The 19,564-nt window shown below is 41.5% G+C and overlaps 1 protein-coding gene across 1 annotated transcript in view; it reads right to left on the bottom strand.

The window, feature by feature from the left end:
• Window positions 1-19,564, bottom strand: part of LOC121859424 (gamma-aminobutyric acid receptor subunit gamma-2-like) — a gene marked incomplete in the record, with an annotated part of 138,498 nt that overhangs the window by 10,027 nt on the left and 108,907 nt on the right. The window contains 1 exon segment of the mRNA XM_042356223.1: window positions 7,031-7,078. Coding sequence (XP_042212157.1) covers window positions 7,031-7,078 — 48 coding nt within the window.

Raw genomic sequence — 19,564 nt, 5'->3', positions numbered from 1 at the left:
TAATAATAATACCACCACCGACGGAGCCAACAGGTAGATCGCTTATAGTAATACAAATAACCAGACAGACAGACAGACAGACAGACAGAATTATACATCTTCATATATAGTCATCAACCAACACAAACACTTGGGGATTTCTTTTTGGTTAGGTTAGGTAAGAATCAGTTAAACTTCAGTCACAATATTCCAGGTGGAATCTCACACACCTGGTCATTGTTCCTGGGTGAAGGTGAAGTTGTAAAAGGAGAAAGTAATTATCACAGAGAAAGTAATTATCACAGAGAAAGTAATTATCACAGAAAGTAATTACCAAAGAGAAAGTAATTATCACAGAGAAAGTAATTATCACAGAGAAAGTAATGATCACAGAAAGTAATTACCAAAGCGAAAGTAATTATCACAGAGAAAGTAATTACCAAAGCGAAAGTAATTATCAGAGAAAGTAATTACCACAGAAAGTAATTACCACAGAGAAAGTAATTACCAAAGAGAAAGTAGTTATCACAAATAAAGTAATTACCACAGAGAAAGTAATTACCACAGAGAAATTAATTATCACAGAGAAAGTAATTATCACACCGCTCTTAACCTTTCACTCAACACAGGAGAATTTTTCACAAAACATTCAGTTAATTTCGTCATTTTCACGGCAATTTTTTTTCATTTATAAAGACGAAACTTATTAATGTTTCAGCCACAGATAAAATTGTCAAAAAGAATCTCTTGCCACCAGACGTTCTCAAGACAACTTTTTATCATTGGTGGTCCAGTTGGCATCGCCTATATGCTTGCTACCTGAATGACGTAGATTCGAACCTTCATAGGGTATAGTAGTGTTATTCATGTATTTTACTCATGTCCCTGTGTGTGTGTGTGTGTGTGTGTGTTTGTGTATGTGTGTGTGCATGTGTGTGTGTGTATGTGTGTGTGTGTGTGTGTTTACTGTATTTTTCCTCAGGCTACAGTGGTTCATAATCAACACGGGAGAGTTAAAAAAACAAAACAGAATCAGAGGTAATTATGCAAATCGCTAGACTCACTGTTGTTTTGAGCGTCAGATGCAAATTACTCTGGTCTTCCGCCACACTCACAGTCCCTGAAGTCAAGACGAGATTTTAAATAAGGTAGCTACATTTTGTACTTCAGGAGAGAGAGAGAGAGAGAGAGAGAGAGGGACGTGTAAGGGAGGTGTTTAGCATTTTTGTAATTTATATTTATTTTTTTCCAATAGATGTTTTTCATTGTATACAGATTTGAGTTAGGTTAGGTTAGGTTAGGTTATGTTAGGTTAGGTTATATTAAGTTTGGTTACGTTTAGATAGGGTACGGTTAGATCAGGCTAGGTTAGAGTAGGTTAGGTTAGACTTGGTTTGAATAGGCTGGGCTTATATTAGATTTGATTTGGTTAGGTTAGGATACGATAAAGGTAAGTTAGATTAGCTTAGGTAATATAGTTAAAGTCATGATCGGTTGGGTTAAAGTTAGATAAGTTTCAGTAATGCTAACTTATCATTAAATCACCTTAATCCCCAGGTGAAATAAGTCAGGTGGTTAATCTTCAGTTAATCCTATATTGGAACAACACTGCAGTCCACCGCCTACACAGTTAATCCGTGAACAACAATACACTGACACTGACCATTGTTATACTGAGCTCCAAGAACCGTCTCGCAGCTGCAGATTGGGGCGTGAAGCGTTGTAAACAGTCGGCGTTAGGGGGCGATACACACACACACACACACACACACACACACACACACACACACACACACACACACACACACACACACACACACACACACCCAGCCAGCACGTGTCTAAATACAAGCAAATTGGACGATGAGGCCAACACACACACACACACACACACACACACACACACACACACACACACACACACACACACACACACACACACACACACACACACACAAAGATACTACTATTGTCTTGATATTTACACAAAACAACTTGAATTAATATATTTTTGAGTATCTTCGTTTAGTTGTGAATTTCTGGGATTTGTATTTAAATGATATAGATATGGTCTTATAGGCGAGACAGACAGACAGACAGAGATCCTATAAATCTCCCTGGAAAAAGCAAATGGGATTAAAAAAACAAAACACTATCAAAGTAAACGGGATCAAGATTGAGAAAACATTCCAAGAATATCCCAAAGGTCGATTGTGAAGGACATAACCCCCCCCCACTCACTCACCCACCCCGGGCATACCAGTCTAGAAAACGTATCTATAGACGTGAGCTGAAGCCTTTATGCCTCCAGCCATCATTCACAAGGAGATATATAGTGTCAAGCGTCACATACTCACAACACCAGCCTGTCTCGTAAACACTATACTGTACACTCCCCGAATTTCTCACATTTCCACTATCATCCATTCTCTCTTCCTCCCTCTCCTTCTTCCTTTTCCTCCTTATTCACTTCACATCACATTCCTCCTTCATCATTCTCTCTCCCACCTCCAAACACACCCCTCCACCACCAAACACTCCCTCCACCAAACACCAAACACTCCCCTCTCCACCAAGCCTCCCCTCCTCCACCAACCTCCCCCTCCACCAAACACTCTCCTCCCACGAAACACTCCCTCCTCCACCAACACTCCCCCTCCACCAAACATCCCCCCCTCCACCAAGCCCCCCCCTCCACCAAACCTCCCCTACTCTGGCTTACTCCCTCCTCCACCAAACCTCCCCCCTCCACCAACCTCCCCTCCTCCACCAACCTCCCCTCCTCCACCAAACACCCCCTCCACCAACCTCCCCTCCACCAAGCCTCCCTCCTCCACAAACACCCCCCTCTCCCAACATCCCCTCCACCCCTCCTCCCAGCCTCCACTCCTCCACCAAACACTCCCTCCTCCACCCAACACTCCCTCCACCAAACACCCCCCACCAAACATTCTCCTCCAAACACCCCCTCCACCAAACACCCCCCTCCACCACTTAGTCTTCACCCTCCACTACTCCCCTTCCCTCCCTATCCATTAAACCAACACTCTCCAAAAAACCATCATCTACAAAAGTTAAACCACAGTTCTTAAAACATTTAAACCATCATCCTCTATCTGTTTAGACTTATCATCCATTTAAACTATCATACTTAGAGGGTAAACCATCATGCTAACACATTAAACTATCATTCTAGGGGTGTTAAAACCATCATCCTATTAAACCATCGGTCTTGAGTAGTTAAACAATTACCCGAAATATGTTAAAACCACTTTCCTGTTAAACCATTACCGGAAACATGTTAAAAACCACTATCCTGTTAAGCCAACGTCCCTGAGTAACAAAACCCAACATACTAAAAAGGTGTTAAACCCTCATCTTAAATAAGAACATAAGAAAATAAGGAGTCTGCAATAGGCCGGATGGCCTGTGCATGGCAGCTCCTGTCAAGAGTTACTACCACTCTCTATCATTCATGAATCTATCTAGCCTCCTTTTGAAACTTTCCAGAGTTCCCGCACTTACTGCAAAGTTGCTGAGCTTGTTCCACTCGTCCACCACCCTATTTGTGAACCAGTTTCTTCCTATCTCCCTCCTAAACCTAAACTTATCCAACTTGAATCCGTTGCTCCGAGTCCTATCCTGCTCGGATATTATAAGAACTTTATCTATATCCCCTTTATTGATTCTTTTCACCCACTTAAATACTTCTATCATATCTCCCCGCACTCTTCGTCTTTCTAGGGAATGCAAGTTAAGTTTCTTTAGCCTATCCTGATATGGAAGGTTTCTAAGTCCCGGAATCATTTTTGTCATTCTTCGCTGCACCGACTCTAGTGAATTTATATCCATTCTATAATAGGGGCACCAGAACTGAACCGCATAATCGAGGTGTGGCCTGACTAGCGCAAGATATGGTTGCAATAAGACCTCTGCACTCTTGTTACTTACACTTCTAGATATAAAACCCAATACTCTGTTTGCCTTATTTCGAACATTAACGCACTGTTTTCTAGGCCGTAGGTCCGGGCTTACAAGTACCCCTAGGTCTCTTTCACAAGTCGACTTCTCTAGGTTGATGTTGTTAAGGCTGTATACATTATAAGTATTTGTTAAACCATCTTGTTAAACCATCGTCCTCAAAGGATTAACCTAGCCTTTAAACTTAATCTTAACGATACACACAAAACAAAAAATTATAATTACCTAAACAGAAGACTCATAAGACGCTCACGTATTTCGTCATAAAAACAAAAGTTACAAGAAGGAAATCCAAGCTAGATAAATGTTGTAGGGGATCACCTGAAGAATCTCCACCTTAACTTATTTCACCTAAAGATTAACCACCCTATTGATATTTGGGTGGGTGTGGTTAGATTAGGTTTGGTTAGGTTAAGTTAGGTTAGGTTAACGTTACGGTAGTTAGGTTAATCTCCCGGTGATCCAAAAGGTTATTCCTGGTACAATAATCCCTTATGTACTGAATCTAACTTAACTTATACCTATAGTAATTAGATCTAGTTAATGTACTCCTAATTAACCTAGATTGCACCTGTTATATCATAATATATACTAATTTACCTAGAATATATCACAACATAAATCAATCATCCTAACCTAACTTTAACCTAATCTAGTTTACCCAAACCTAATTAAAACCTAACCCAGTCTTCCCCTAACTTAACTCAGGACGGAGTTGTGAAATACTAATACTACTACTACTACTACTAATAATAATAATAATAATCTAATACTACTAATAATAGCAAATAGTAATATCAACGAATGCTTTTCCGGGTCTGAAGGGGGGTGGGAAAATGGTGGTAGGTAGTGGTGGGCAGGTGGAAGGTTGGTGAGGTGAGGTGGATAGGTGGGTGGTTGGCAGCAGGTGGTGGTGGGGTGATGGCTTGTGTGGGAAGAGGGTTCAGTCTGGCTATATTACTTCTCTCCAATACCTTTCAGATATCTTAAAAGAAATAAGGAACAGATAAGAGACAAGTTACCCACAGATGAAGTCAATAAAAATACAAGGTTTTCTGCCAAGGGCTTATTGATATTATTATTATTATTATTATTATTATTATTATTAATGTGTGTGTGTGTGTGTGTGTGTGTGTGTGTGTGTGTGTGTGTGTGTGTGTGTACTAGGTTTTGAGACCTAGGGATAACCCTAGCCGACGGGGCACTAGGGGAGTATATATCTTTATTGAAATATGGTCTTATTGATTCGAGTATAGCCACGTTTGTGTCGATATATTGGACTAGAGTGTTAATGGTATATATTATATAGATCGTGTTGATATATAATCTGGTGGAATATAGGTTAGTGAGAAATATATATCCTGACTGAAATATTGTCTCTGCTTTATTGAAATTTGAGTCTCGTCTCGCATCTTGGGTTTCGTATCTCGCATCTTGGGTCTCATATCTGGCATCTTGGGTCTCCGAGTCTCGTATCTTAAGATCTCGTGGTCAGAGGACGGCATTAACATTCGGGTAGAGCTGGTGGCTGGGTGGACCAGAGACACGAGGCTTAATATATTACTGGTATAGGTCTGGGTCGTAACCTCTTCTGGGTCAGTGAATCTAATATGGCGCCAAGGGTAGAGTCTCAGGTAGGTCCTGACGCCATCTGGATACCCCTACGTCAGTCTTGTTTCTGAAGTGAAATGGTTAAGGTAGAGTCTCAGTATGTGTGTGTGTGTGTGTGTGTGTGTGTATGTGTGTGTATTTCTGTCTGTGTGTGTGCATGTATGTATATGTTTGTATATGTGCGCATGTTTGTAATATTACCTGTATTGATAGTGTGTGTGTGTGTGTGTGTGTGTGTGTGTGTGTGTGTGTGTGTGTGTTATCTCGTTCCACCGAAGAAAAAAAAATAGATAATCAAATAAATAAATAAATAAATAAATATATAAACAGATAAATAAACAAATAAATAAATAAACAAATAAATAAATAAACAAATAAATAAATAAATATACAAATAAATAACAAATAAATAAATAAATATACAAATAAATATCAAATAAACAAACAAACAAACAAACAAACAAACAAACAAACAAACAAACAAACAAATAAATAAATAAATAAATAGAAATAAAGAAAATAAATAAATAAATGGTGAAACTAATGAGGCAATGGGGCTGAGTGACTTGATTAATGGGTCCACTTTCCCCCCTCCTGGAGTGAACATTCGCTTGGGGGGGGGGAGAGGGGGGGGGAGCAGTTCCACGCCCTCACAGGTCCTGAGAGGGCGGTAATGGTGCACTACCCCCCCCCCCTCTCCTCTCTCTCCTCTCTCTCTCTCTCTCTCTCTCTCTCTCTCTCAGCGCTGTTATGATGTGTTCATGTAATCGTAATGTATTTTTTCCCGATGGGTGAGACGTAACACAGACAGACAGACAGACAGACACACTAGTTTACGACACGTCTCTCTCATCCACCAACTCTCTCACTCTTGGTTTCCCTAATTGATATTAATCTCATTTACATACAGGTTATCAGGTTCTTTATCAACTTATTTCTTTCACAAGTCAAGTGGTTCCCTTTAGGCCAACATATAACACAGCTCTTGGCTTAAGCTCCTGAGAACTCTCTTATAACACAGCTCTTGGCTTAAGCTCCTGAGAACTCTCTTATAACACAGCTCTTGGCTTAAGCTCCTGAGAACTCTCTTATAACACAGCTCTTGGCTTAAGCTCCTGAGAACTCTCTTATAACACAGCTCTTGGCTTAAGCTCCTGAGAACTCTCTTATAACACAGCTCTTGGCTTAAGCTCCTGAGAACTCTCTTATAACACAGCTCTTGGCTTAAGCTCATGAGAACTCTCTTATAACACAGCTCTTGGCTTAAGCTCATGAGAACTCTCTTATAACACAGCTCTTGGCTTAAGCTCCTGAGAACTCTCTTATAACACAGCTCTTGGCTTAAGTTCCTGAGAACCCTCTTATAACACAGCTCTTGGCTTAAGCTCATGAGAACTCTCTTATAACACAACTCTTGGGCCCATCTCATGTTGGTCAGGTACACCACGATACTGTTTACCTTCTGGTGTTCTCCCTGAGGCTGTACCTACACCGCCTCCCTCTTGAGCTGCACAAAGAGAATACGTTCAAACACTTTAGTCATTAGTACTCTTACAACCTATAGTAGGGATAAGGAACACAATATCCTGAGATACAAACCTAACCTAACCTAACCTAACCTCACCTAACCTAACCTCACCTAACCTAACCTGACCTAACCTAACCTAACCTAACCTAACCTAACCTAACCTGACCTAACACAGCCTAACCTAACCTATCTAACCTGACCTAACCTGACTTCTAACATAACCTAACTTTAACCTGTTCTAACCTAACCTCTGTCTAACGAAACACTTCAACATTATTTACCTCAATTCTCCCTCTGTACTTGCCCCCCCTCCCCCCCCTCACTGTGTAACCATTTACTTGCAAGTCAATAGTTTAAAAGTAGTTCTGGTACGCTGCTCGAACTACTAATGGTGCTAAGTGTCTTGGACTTGTACCGAGTGTCTTGGACTTATACCGAGTGTCTTGGACTTGTACCGAGTGTCTTGGACTTGTACCGAGTGTCTTGGACTTATACCGAGTGTCTTGGACTTATACCGAGTGTCTTGGACTTGTACCGAGTGTCTTGGACTTGTACCGAGTGTCTTGGACTTGTACCGAGTGTCTTGGACTTATACCGAGTGTCTTGGACTTATACCGAGTGTCTTGGACTTGTACCGAGTGTCTTCTACAGTATTTGTTGTCTCTTGGGAGTAATTACTAGAAGCGTTATTGTTTTTCACAGTAATTAGTTACCTGCTCGACCAGTTAACAAAAGACTGTTACTTCATTCTTGTAAACGATACGGATAGATAGATAGATAGATAGATAGATAGATAGATAGATAGATAGATAGATAGGATATAAACAGTAGTATGTATAGTTAGACAGGTACAAACATACAAACAGCTGTCTCTCTCCCTTCCCTCTCCTCTCCCCGTCTCGCTTCCTCCCTCTCCCCGTCTCGCTTCCTCCCTCTCTCCATCTCTCTCTCTCTACCTCCCTCCTTCTCCCTTACTCTGTTTCTATTCCTTCTTCTCTTTCTCTCTCTCACGTCTGACCCACCAAACAGGTCAATAGATAGATACTTTAGACAGGAGACACAAGTAGACAGAGACAGACGGGTGCACAGGCAGACAGGCACCAAGAGCTCGATATACATATTTATACAGTAGAGATAAATTGATGTATACAGAGAATTAAAGGTATAGACAGATATGTATAGCTAAGAGAGATACATAGGACAGGTTTATAGACAGACAGACAGATAGATAGACAGACAGATGGATGGAAAAGATGATAAGACTGTTCCTTCCTCTCCTATCTGTCACTTTATTTATCACTACCACACACACACACACACACACACACGCACACGTACACGCACACACCACTCCACTCCCGACTACCACACATACATACACACACACACACAGCTTCACCACACACACACACACACACACACACACCACTTCACCACACACACACCCGCTTCACCACACACACACACACACACAGCTTCACCACACACACACACATACACACACACACCACACACACACACACCGCATCACCACCACCACCACCACACACCACCGGACGCTTGACTGCTTCCAAAAGAAAATTCTCTCCCCCTAAATTCGTCAGCCTTAATCTTATATATTCCACCGTATGTCATGTCCGCCATCTGTTACCGCTATTCTGGGCCACTTCTGCTCACATCCGCCTCTACTGATCTGACTGCTAGATTTTTTTTTTATTTGTCGTGTGAGGATGTTTTATTATTATTATTATTATTATTAATAGTAATGTGTGTGTGTGTATTATTGTTGTGTGTGCTTTTTTTGGGGGGATACGACTGAATTTAGTCAGGGATTGATCTATGTTTTGGTCGTCCCTATTTGAATTCAGAATATTCTAGAGAGTGTGTGTGTGTATATAAATCCGTTGGGCCCAAAATCGGTATCCAGCCATACCAAATTTAAACCCCCCAAACTTAACCATGTACAACTTTCACAACACACACACACACACACACACACACACACACACACTAGCCTTAAGCTCTAAGCTACCCCCTTTTAAGGTCTATGTCCGTACACACTATAAGAGACAAACTGGAGGTGAATTTACCGCCCCGATACACCTGTGGCGTAAGAACTGGACAGGTGAGGTTAAAGAGCAATAAACCTTACATATATTGCGTGTGTCTTACCACTTAAAGCGAGCAGTCACTCTCTGAAATGTTCGGGAGTGGAATTTTGGTTTCGGTTTATTTTTTTATTTTTTTTTTTACGGGGATTAGCCGACCCGGGCACAGGTCACTGACCCACATCGGGGCCTGGGGGGCGAAAATGTAATAGTAATAATAATAATAATAACAATAATTAGTTCATAGTAAATAAAATTCATAATAAAAAATAGAAATAAAATAACAAATAACAACACTAATAATAATAATAAAGAACCATAAAGAAATACAAAATGAAAAGAGATCAATTGTGAGAAACGATATATGAATGTTGTGTTGTCAATAATTCGAGAAACAATTGAGACCCTGCAACTGTGTGTAAATGAGGCATAAGTCAGATCAGCAACCTGGGACTTGGTCACAATTTTTGTGATGCCATATGGCAGCAGGGTCTACCATTAGACAACACATTATGCTTCCAATATCTCCCCAGGCGGTAGTACCTCCCTGTTTGATAGCTGCCTACTACCTACTAGGTTAGATTAGGTTAAGGTACGTGAGGTTTAGCAACGTAAGGTTAAGCTAGATTAGATTAATTTAGGTTACGTAAAGTTAGTTTAGGTTAGGTTAGGTTAAGGAACGTGAGGTTAAGCAACAGGTTAAGCTATGGTATGTTCAGTTTGGTCATGTTACAGTTACAATAAAGTACCTTACGTCAGACTGCTGTACTATACCGATGTTTTATACTCCACACTTACGGTATTTTCCTCCACTACAACATCTCTGGTAAAAATGTGTAAGCTAGTGTGTCTAAGAACTCCTCACAGGCTGTAAAACATCCACCAGTCAGGTCAAGAGAGTTGGACATTTGGGATTCTTAAGCACAGGCAGCTCCTCCCCCCCCCCACCAGCCTGGAGATTGAAGGAGATGTAAAGGGAGGGAGGAGAGAAGCAGGAAAGATGAAGGGGAAGGGAGTAGCGGAGGAGGAAGCGTGAGGGGGAAAGAAGGAGGAAGAGAGGAATTGGAGGAGGAGGAGGAGGAGGAGGAGGAGGAGGGAGGAGGAGGAGGAGGAGGAGGAGGAGGAGGAGGAGGAGGAGGAGGAGGAGGAGGAGGAGGAGGAGGAGGCCGGAAACAGAGCGAGGTAATAGGATAGTTATTATTCAGGTATAAATCAAGTATCATGACAGTTCACTGGCTGTCTGGAATCTAATTGTGTGTGTATGTGTCAAGTCACTGTCAGTTTCTCCCTCAGTATACAGTTCTGGGTAATATACCTCTCTGGCTGCAGGCTGTCAACTAACCTATCCTATCCTAACCTAACCTAACCAAATTTCGCCTAATCTAACTAAATCTTGGCTTAACCTAACCAAACCAAACCTAACCTAATCCAACTTAACCAAATTTCGCCTAACCTATCGAATGAGGGAAAATTAAATACCTTGGCTATATAATTAAGAAAGGGGGAGGGGATTCTTTTCGAGATATTAAGACGTTATATTGGATGTTGGAAAGGCTAGGGGGACGTGGAGACTGAGATGGATGGATTAAATTAAAAGTTTTAGTCCCAAGAGAGATGCAACATGTGAGAGGATTAGTAGAGACAACCCGGAATTGTTTGGGGGAGGGCCGTGGTCGACAACCCTCAGACAGGGGGGAGGCGTCGGTCGACAACCCTCAGACGGGAGGGGGCGAGTCGACAGCCCTCAGGGCAGGAGGCATGGTCGACAACCCTCAGACAGAGGCGTGGTCGACAACCCTCCAGACATGGGGGCCACAGTTGACAACCCTTATATAGGAGAGGGCAACAATATCTGGTATCCGGGCACCAGGAGGGTAACCAAATGTTAGTGCCTAGAGCAGGAAGATAGAGGAGGTGAGGGAGGAGATGGGTGAGGAAGAAGAAGCTGGATGACAGGAAGGCAGAAGAAGAAGAGAGGAAGAGGACAGGAGGAGGAGGGAGCAAAATAATAAGGGAGGAGGAAGAAGTGAAGTTGAGAAGGAGGGAGGAGTAAAATAAAAAAGTGAGGGGAGGGTAGGAGGAAAAAAAGGAGCGAGAGGCGCAAGGGATAGAGACAGGACAAGGAAGAGGAGGAGGAGGAGGATAAAGGCCTTGCACCCTCTCCGGGAACCTCGAACCGTGAAGGACTAAACTATTATAAGCAGTGGAGCAGGAGGGGGCAGGAGGAAGAGGCGGCAGTAATTAGTGACTTCAAAGCGACAATTTAAGTCAGAGGTAGAAGGTGTGATCCAGACTCCAGGAACCTTAAAAGAACTATTCCTCGTGTGGTAGATGAGAGTAAATGGCCTTATGGATGTCCTACCAACGTGTAATGAGCATCAGGGTACAAGAAGAGCAGAGACACACACACACACACACACACACACACACACACACACACACACACACACACATTATCACCACCATGAATAATACCAGCTTCGGCGTCTCCTTATCGGGTGATAGTATACAGAAGCAGCCAATAATTCCCTACACTACTGTTGGTTGGTATCTGGCATCTACTTGAGGATCATATTAAAGATATTTTTAACACTTATTCCGATTTTTCTGTATATTAAGGAGAATATTTTTTTTCATGTTATTTTGATATTATATATAATAGGAAGCAACATCGTTCACCATATTATAAGACCGATAAGATGCTAGATTATTACCAAGTGTCGAGGGAATTATAGATGCGGCTGTACACACGACCCTATAAGTATCTTTACGATCTTGTGTGAGACAATATGACAACGGACAGAGGATTTTGATAACCGTACCGAGACAACAGGAGTGATAGTGTTCAATCTGCAATTTATGCTTGTTAAGAAGGGAGGAGGAGGAGGAGGAGGAGGAGGAGGACCCCAATAAACAGGACTCAAAAGGTCAAGAAAACAATACTAAATCAGGGTTAGTCATACCATGTGGCCAACTTATATCTTGAACCACATCGTCGTAAACCGGGAATAAGGAAACGATTATTAATGACTTAAATTATGATATAAATATGGCTGCCAAAATTGTACTGAGACTCGACGTTCATCTCCATTCAGTCTTTCCTTTCTTATTAATATCTTATGACTCTGGACTCTGGATTCGGAACTCTGAACTCTGAATTCGGAACTCTGAACTCTGTGGACTCTGGATTCGGGACTCTGGACTCTGAATTCGAGACTCTGGACTCTGGATTCGGAACTCTGAACTCTGAATTCGGAACTCTGAACTCTGTGGACTCTGGATTCGGGACTCTGGACTCGGGACTCGGGACGTCTTTAAGGTGTTCCTAGCAATTTTCCGGGAATACATAACTCCGGCAGAATTACGTCGTGGTAAGCGGCTTTTCCCGTCACATGTGAGCTGAGTTATAAAACCGTGAATCACGTCCCAGACACTAATACCTTACACACCAAAGTCCCTCATGAAATTGAAAGGTTTAATCTGCAAGAGTGAACAAAGTGTGTGTGTGTGTGTGTGTGTGTGTGTGTGTGTGTGTGTGGGAGGGCAATGCGTTTGTAGGGAGGACAGTCTGTTTTGGGTGACAATGTATGTATGTATGTATGTATGTATGTATGTATGTATGTATGTATGTATGCATGTATTCCTACTTCACCATCAACAATACCCGTCTCCTAACTTCACTTTTAACCATAAACTTCACCTTCACTAGTAACCTCTCACCGCTAACTCCCCTCACCATCCCTTTACCTCAAGTCTCCTCTACAATTTCCAACAGAAGTCATGTGAAAACGACCTCAAAGAACCCACAACGCCTAACGAAAACCATCACACACACACACACACCTCCCTCCGGTACTTTGGGCCCCAACACACTCTAGGTTGAGGACTCCACCAAGCTCGTCGGCGTCACTATAGATAACAAACTACATTGGAAAACACATGTCAGTACAACTGTCAAATCCTGCAGTTTTCGCCTCCACCTCCTCCGCCGACTCAAGTCCCTCGGAGTTCCTGCGCCCGAGATCCTCAGTGTTTACTCAACATTCATACTTCTGAAGCTCACCTATGCCTCCCCCCACCTGGTCTTCCTCCCTAAATGCCACCCAACGTAAACACCTAGAAAAGTGCAAAAGAGGGCGTGCAAGATTATTCTTCCCCCCCCCCTCTTCTACTTCACACACCAAGAAGAGAAGGGCTCAACACACTTACCCTCTCGGCTCTCTGACAATCACCATGACCTCATCTGCAAATTTGGTGAAAAGTTTCTGCACCGTCTTCAACACCGGCTCTTGCTTCCACCCAAGATCCCTCGTCCGCGAATTGCTATTCGACACCACAACCGCATCCAGCCCAAACGAGCACTTACTGATCTCTTCTGTATAAGAACAGCCCAATCCAAACCATTGTAAAAATTATCAATAACTTGTAATCAACCAGTGTATTCACTCCCAGTCAATCTTACCTTTGTGCAGTGTGTTGAAATGCCCTGTAGTATAACCTTCTCCCCACCTAGTTATTATAAATCATATTTGTATCACTTATGTTATTTGTATATTATTTGCAATCAAGTGATTCATTCCCCAATTATGCAACTGTATACTTTCAGCCTTCCGGCCGCCATGCTCTTTCAATAAACCGTTAATTATTAATTATTATTACACACACACACACACACACACACACACACACACACACACACACACACACACACACACACACACATACCATTTTTACAGACTGAGTGAAATTCCGTCATAAAGCTGTCAGACTCGGGAGTTTAATAACTGTACAAACCCGTGACTATGATGACGGACAGGGAACATTGATTACAGACAAGTTCTGATTGCGATATCTCCCCATATCACAGTCACATTCTGACCAGAGGAATAAAAGTTTATTTGGGCAGTCCGATCACCTGAAGATTAGCCCCCCACAGTTTATTTCACCTGATAATTAAGCATCCTAATGTTAACTGGAGGTCTTAGGGTAGGGTAGGGTAGGTTTAATAGGTTAGGTTAGGTTAGCGTTCGGGTGGTTTAATCTTGAAATTAAATAAGCTGGGGGCTAATCTTCAGATGGTCCTCTCAGGTTAGTAAGAAGTGTGATAAAGTTTCATGTGGAGAAACAAATGAACTATGGTATGACATTCACTCATCCTTCACCCCCCCACCACCTTCCACCATAGAGTCACCATTAATATGTAAATTGAAGTTCTGAAATACAACTCAAATTGAAAATACAAAAATAGCATATGATTCAATAGCATTAATATTTGTTTACATTACGTGTCGTGTTTACGTCCTCGTTCTGATGACGTAACCTTAGAGAAGCAGAGAGTTGGTGTAAACTTTACGTGTTTACGTTACAGCTACTTTGGAATTCTAATATATTCATTGTAAACATTTCATTTTCCCACTAAGAGGGTCTTAAACCTAAGTTCTGTAAACTGAATGTAACTCTTGGAGAATTACGATATATTGTGGTACATTATATACAGACTTTTACTTATCGCAGTATACCCTTATTTTAAGCAATTTCAAATATCTGATGTTTTCCATTTTTTATCACAGGGATTGGGGGTACATTTCGTGGTTTTAATCCCCCAGCCAGTAAAGAATTTTCCTCGTATTTTATAAGGAATGATATCTATAGGGTAATGTTTTACAGTTTGGTTCTCTCTTTGCATGCACCAGGGTTTGTTCAGCCTCTCCACAGAACCCTCCGACCCCTGAACCCTTGTACAGATAACGGAGCCATATTACACCTAATAATATGAATAACAGTGATAAAATAATGTTAACAATAAAAATAACATTATTAATAACAAAACAAATAAATAATAATAAATAATAATACCTACCACCAATAATACACTAATAACCACAATAATAACAAATAATAACAATACTAATAACTACAACAACAGTAATGTACCACAACCTTCACTAATACGAGCCAGACCAGAGACCCACCACCACCAGCTATCCCACAAACACTATATTCTTCCAAGAGTATTATTTACTAACTTCTATCATCACTTTTCATCCTAATACTTTATTCCTTCCGTTTGCATCTATTTACTATCGTATTTCTTATCTTAACTATTTTTATTTATTTATTTAATGTTTCTCATATCTTAGTGGTCAAAACTAGGGCGCGTCTGTTCTTCCTTCACAGTTTTAAAGATTTATTATGCTAATTTTTACGAGACTAACCGTTCGTGATTACTTTTTCGATAAAGACTCAGAAAAACGACATTGTTCCAGCCAGCTACCGCCTCGTCTATCATGAGAATTATTTATTTATTTTTTTAATATTTTTCAATTCTGGAATATTTGGGAAAACTCTCTCTCTCTCTCTCTCTCTCTCTCTCTCTCTCTCTCTCTCTCTCTCTGGACATGCCAAGGAAAAACAGTGTGATAAGGGTGCATTTCCTCCCAACGGTTGACGGACATGGGTGTTACGATGGTTTAGCGACATGTCCGTCTAGTAATCCCCATAATACACTTTTTCACCAACACTGACGTCAACTCAGCGAACAATCGGTGTGGAGGACCAACAACAACAACAATAATAATAATAATAATAATAGTTAATACACCGCAAACATTACAGGCTCACTTCAGATACAAACTAATCTTCTTTCTTTTAAGTTCTCACGATCTATGAAAGGTATATACATAATTTACTCAGATATACACACATATACGCACACGCTTACCTATCAGCGCACGCACACACCTGTACTCCCACACACACCTACCCTCAACAAACAACTCCCCCACCCCTAACACACCTCCCCACCCCAACACACACCTCCCCACCCCAACACACACACCTATAAACACACACCTCCCCACCCTAACACACACCTCCCCCACCCCAACACACCTCCACCCCCAACACACACCTCCCCACCCCAACCCCGCCCCCCACTCCAACACACGCCTCCCCACCCCTAACACACGCCTCCCCACCCCAACACACACCTCCCCACCCCAACACACACATACCTACCTACTACCCCGGTAGGAGGTAGTAGGTAGGCATCAAACAGGGAGGTACTACCGCCTGGGGAGATATTGGAAGCATAATGTGTTGTCTAATGGTAGACCCTGCTGCCATATGGCATCACGAAAATTGTGACCAAGTCCCAGGTTGCTAATCTGACTTTCTGCCTCATTTACACACAATTGCAGGGTCTCAATTGATGCTCGTATTATTGACAACACAACATTCATATATCGTTTCTCACTATTGATAATTTTTTCAGTTTTGTATTTCTTTATTATTGTTAGTATTACTATTATTTTATTTTTTGTTTTTTATTATAAATTTGATTGAATTTGAAGTTGTTATTATTATTATTATTATTATTATTATTATTATTATTATTATTATTGTTATTATTATTATTATTATTATTATTATTATTTTCCTTGAGCTGATGTGCGTCTAAGTGACCTATAACTTGGGTGGGCTAATACCAGTAAAAAAATACCCTCTATCAACACACACCTCCCCACCCCCAACACACACCTCCCACCCAACACACGCCTCCCCACCCCTAACACACACACACCTCCCCACCCCAACCACCTCCCACCCCAACACACCTCCCCACCCCTAACACCTCCCACCCCTAACACACACCTCCCCACCTCATCACACCTCCCACCTAACACACACCTCCCCACCCTGTACACCTCCTCACCCACCTTACACTTCCCACCTCAGCACACACACACACACACACACACACACACACACACACACACACACACACACACACACACCTCCCGACCCCCTACACCCAACACACAAGGTCAAGCAGCAGGGGACACTCTTGAGATGTAATATCCATCGTGGTCGCGGACGTCTACCTCAGGGTTCCAGATCACTAACAACTGCTATATAATTTAGTCAATATAATGAAGGTGAGAGGCGGCTTGTCTACACTCACTTCAGGCTGTCAACATGAGGTTAAGGGTTATGGTGATTATAATGACACTAACTTACATCCATAGTTAACAGTTAAATACACACACTCACTCACACACACACACACACACACACCCACACACACACACACACACACACACACACACACACCCACACACCACAATAGTCAAGGTTTAAGGTACACGAGACGGTCATTAATCTTGCGGTACAGAAAGCCTTATTCAGCAGGAGGACGGATTAAAGCGTGGCGGTGACCTCTGGCTGGATGTGAATTAACCCGAGTCTTATATTTATTGACACCTCGTTACCAGAAACCATCATCCGTGTAGAAATTCGTCACGCTCGACTTTTTTCCCGAAATGTTTGAATATTTACCATCAATGTAAAAATTATTGTCCGCTACGCTTCAGTAATCATATAATCGAGATCCATTAAGGATAGTGTGATAAATTTTCTATTATTTTTTTATGATTTGTTGGTGATAAACTAACGAACGTCTCTGGTAATTATTTTTTTTTATCAGTTATCAGTTGTTATGAATGTTAATGTAGTACTAAGGGTGGGTGTGTGTGTGTGTGTGTGTGTGTGTGTGTGTGTGTGTGTGTGTGTGAGTGAGAGTGTGTTTCCTCTTTACTGATTTTCTGTCTGTCTCTCTCACTAAACCCTCGTACCAAAATAAATCTACCGGTTTTTTAAGAAACGCCGGTGAATAATAACACGAAATAAGAATTTGGTGGAAACTTATAACAGCGATAAAGTCTAGTGAAGATTTATGGTCTACAATTATAATTCAGGTTACCCGTTAACAGATCACGTTTTCTATAATGAATCAGCCGTTTGTCCACATTTTCGGGGATAATTGCGCCACTGAATAAAATATAGTTCACAGTCGAGCTTAAATTCACAGTTACAAGTAGCCTCGTCAGCTTTGGTAGATGGAAAAGCTTAAGCTGAACTAATATGTAAAAATGTTAATACGATGACTTGCATTTTGTAAGAACATCACGCAATTGTGATAGCAACTGACTTAACCAAAACAACTCCTAACCTAACCTAACCTAACCTAAACCACACTCAACGCCCCACATTTCACGTTCATTATATACAAACTAAGGAGACCGATACAGGATTTGCCAGGGACAATAGTTTCCTCCATCTCTCCCTCCTGTTAGACTCTGGTTGTGACCAATAACTAAAGTGGGTCCGACAAAAGCTCCGCCACTCCACTACCTGGTGTTTAATCGTTTGCTTTAGTTTAAATGGCTTCTGAATCTCATGTCACAGGGATTCCCAAAAATGCTGACGTGACACAGTTAGCCAGACAGGACACTTCCTCCCTTTACCCTGAGACATGCTCCTACCAACGCCATCTAGCGAGTGTGTATCCACGTCCTCTAAACTAAGGGGTACTACAGTATTTTGGGGAGGTATTTATAACAATGGATACAATGTTCTTATACTATAGGAGAAAACTATAAAGTGAATCCATTTAATAACATGGATAACGCGTAGAGTGTAAGAGTGAGGGAATCAATAAAACGTATGTATATAAGTTGAGTATATGAACAAACAGACAGACAGACAGACAACAAGAGTGTCAGGTGTATCATACAGCGATCATACATGTCTGGAAGTTGTACAAAGCATCGCCTTTTATATGCCAAACTTAGCCTGGAAGTCCTGTGAGGAATATTAACGCTCCTTAAGACATGAACTATATTATGTCTTAAGGCCTCGCGGTGTCTCCTGTAGAGCCGAGAGAGACATACAGACAGACGGTATTATGGATGAGAAACTTCGATATATGACCTCCGCCGATCTACACCCCTGAGGGAGAGAGATATTCATTACTGATATGAACTTCCTCGCTCTAAAGGTTATTCCTGCTGGGCACACACACACACACACACACACACACACACACACACACACACACACACACACACACACACACACACACACACACACGACCTCATCTGCAAATTTGGTAAGAAGCTTCTACACCATCCTCGACACCGGCTCCTACTACCACCTGAGATCCCTAGCCCGAGAATTGCTGTTCGACACCACAACCGCATCCAGCCCATACGTGCACGAACTGATCGCTATAAGAACAGCCCAGTCCCAACCATTGAAAAATTATCAATAACTTGTAATAAACCAGTGTATTCACTCCCAGTAAATACTACTTCTTGCACTGTCACTATGTTGAAATGCACTGTAGTTTGAGCTTTTCCCCATCTAGTTATTATATATCTTATTTGTATCACTTATGTTACTTGTATATTATTTGTAATTCGAAACCCATTCCTCAAATATGTAACTGTATATTTTCAGCCTTCTGGCTGCCAAGCTCTTTCAATAAACCGTTAATTATTATTATTATTATTATTAT

The sequence above is a fragment of the Homarus americanus genome, unplaced genomic scaffold (genome assembly GCF_018991925.1).
Source record: "Homarus americanus isolate GMGI-L3 unplaced genomic scaffold, GMGI_Hamer_2.0 scaffold7626, whole genome shotgun sequence".
Lineage (NCBI taxonomy): Eukaryota > Metazoa > Arthropoda > Malacostraca > Decapoda > Nephropidae > Homarus > Homarus americanus.
Note: the sequence above shows the minus strand (reverse complement) of the source record. Positions and strands in the feature narration are given on the sequence as shown.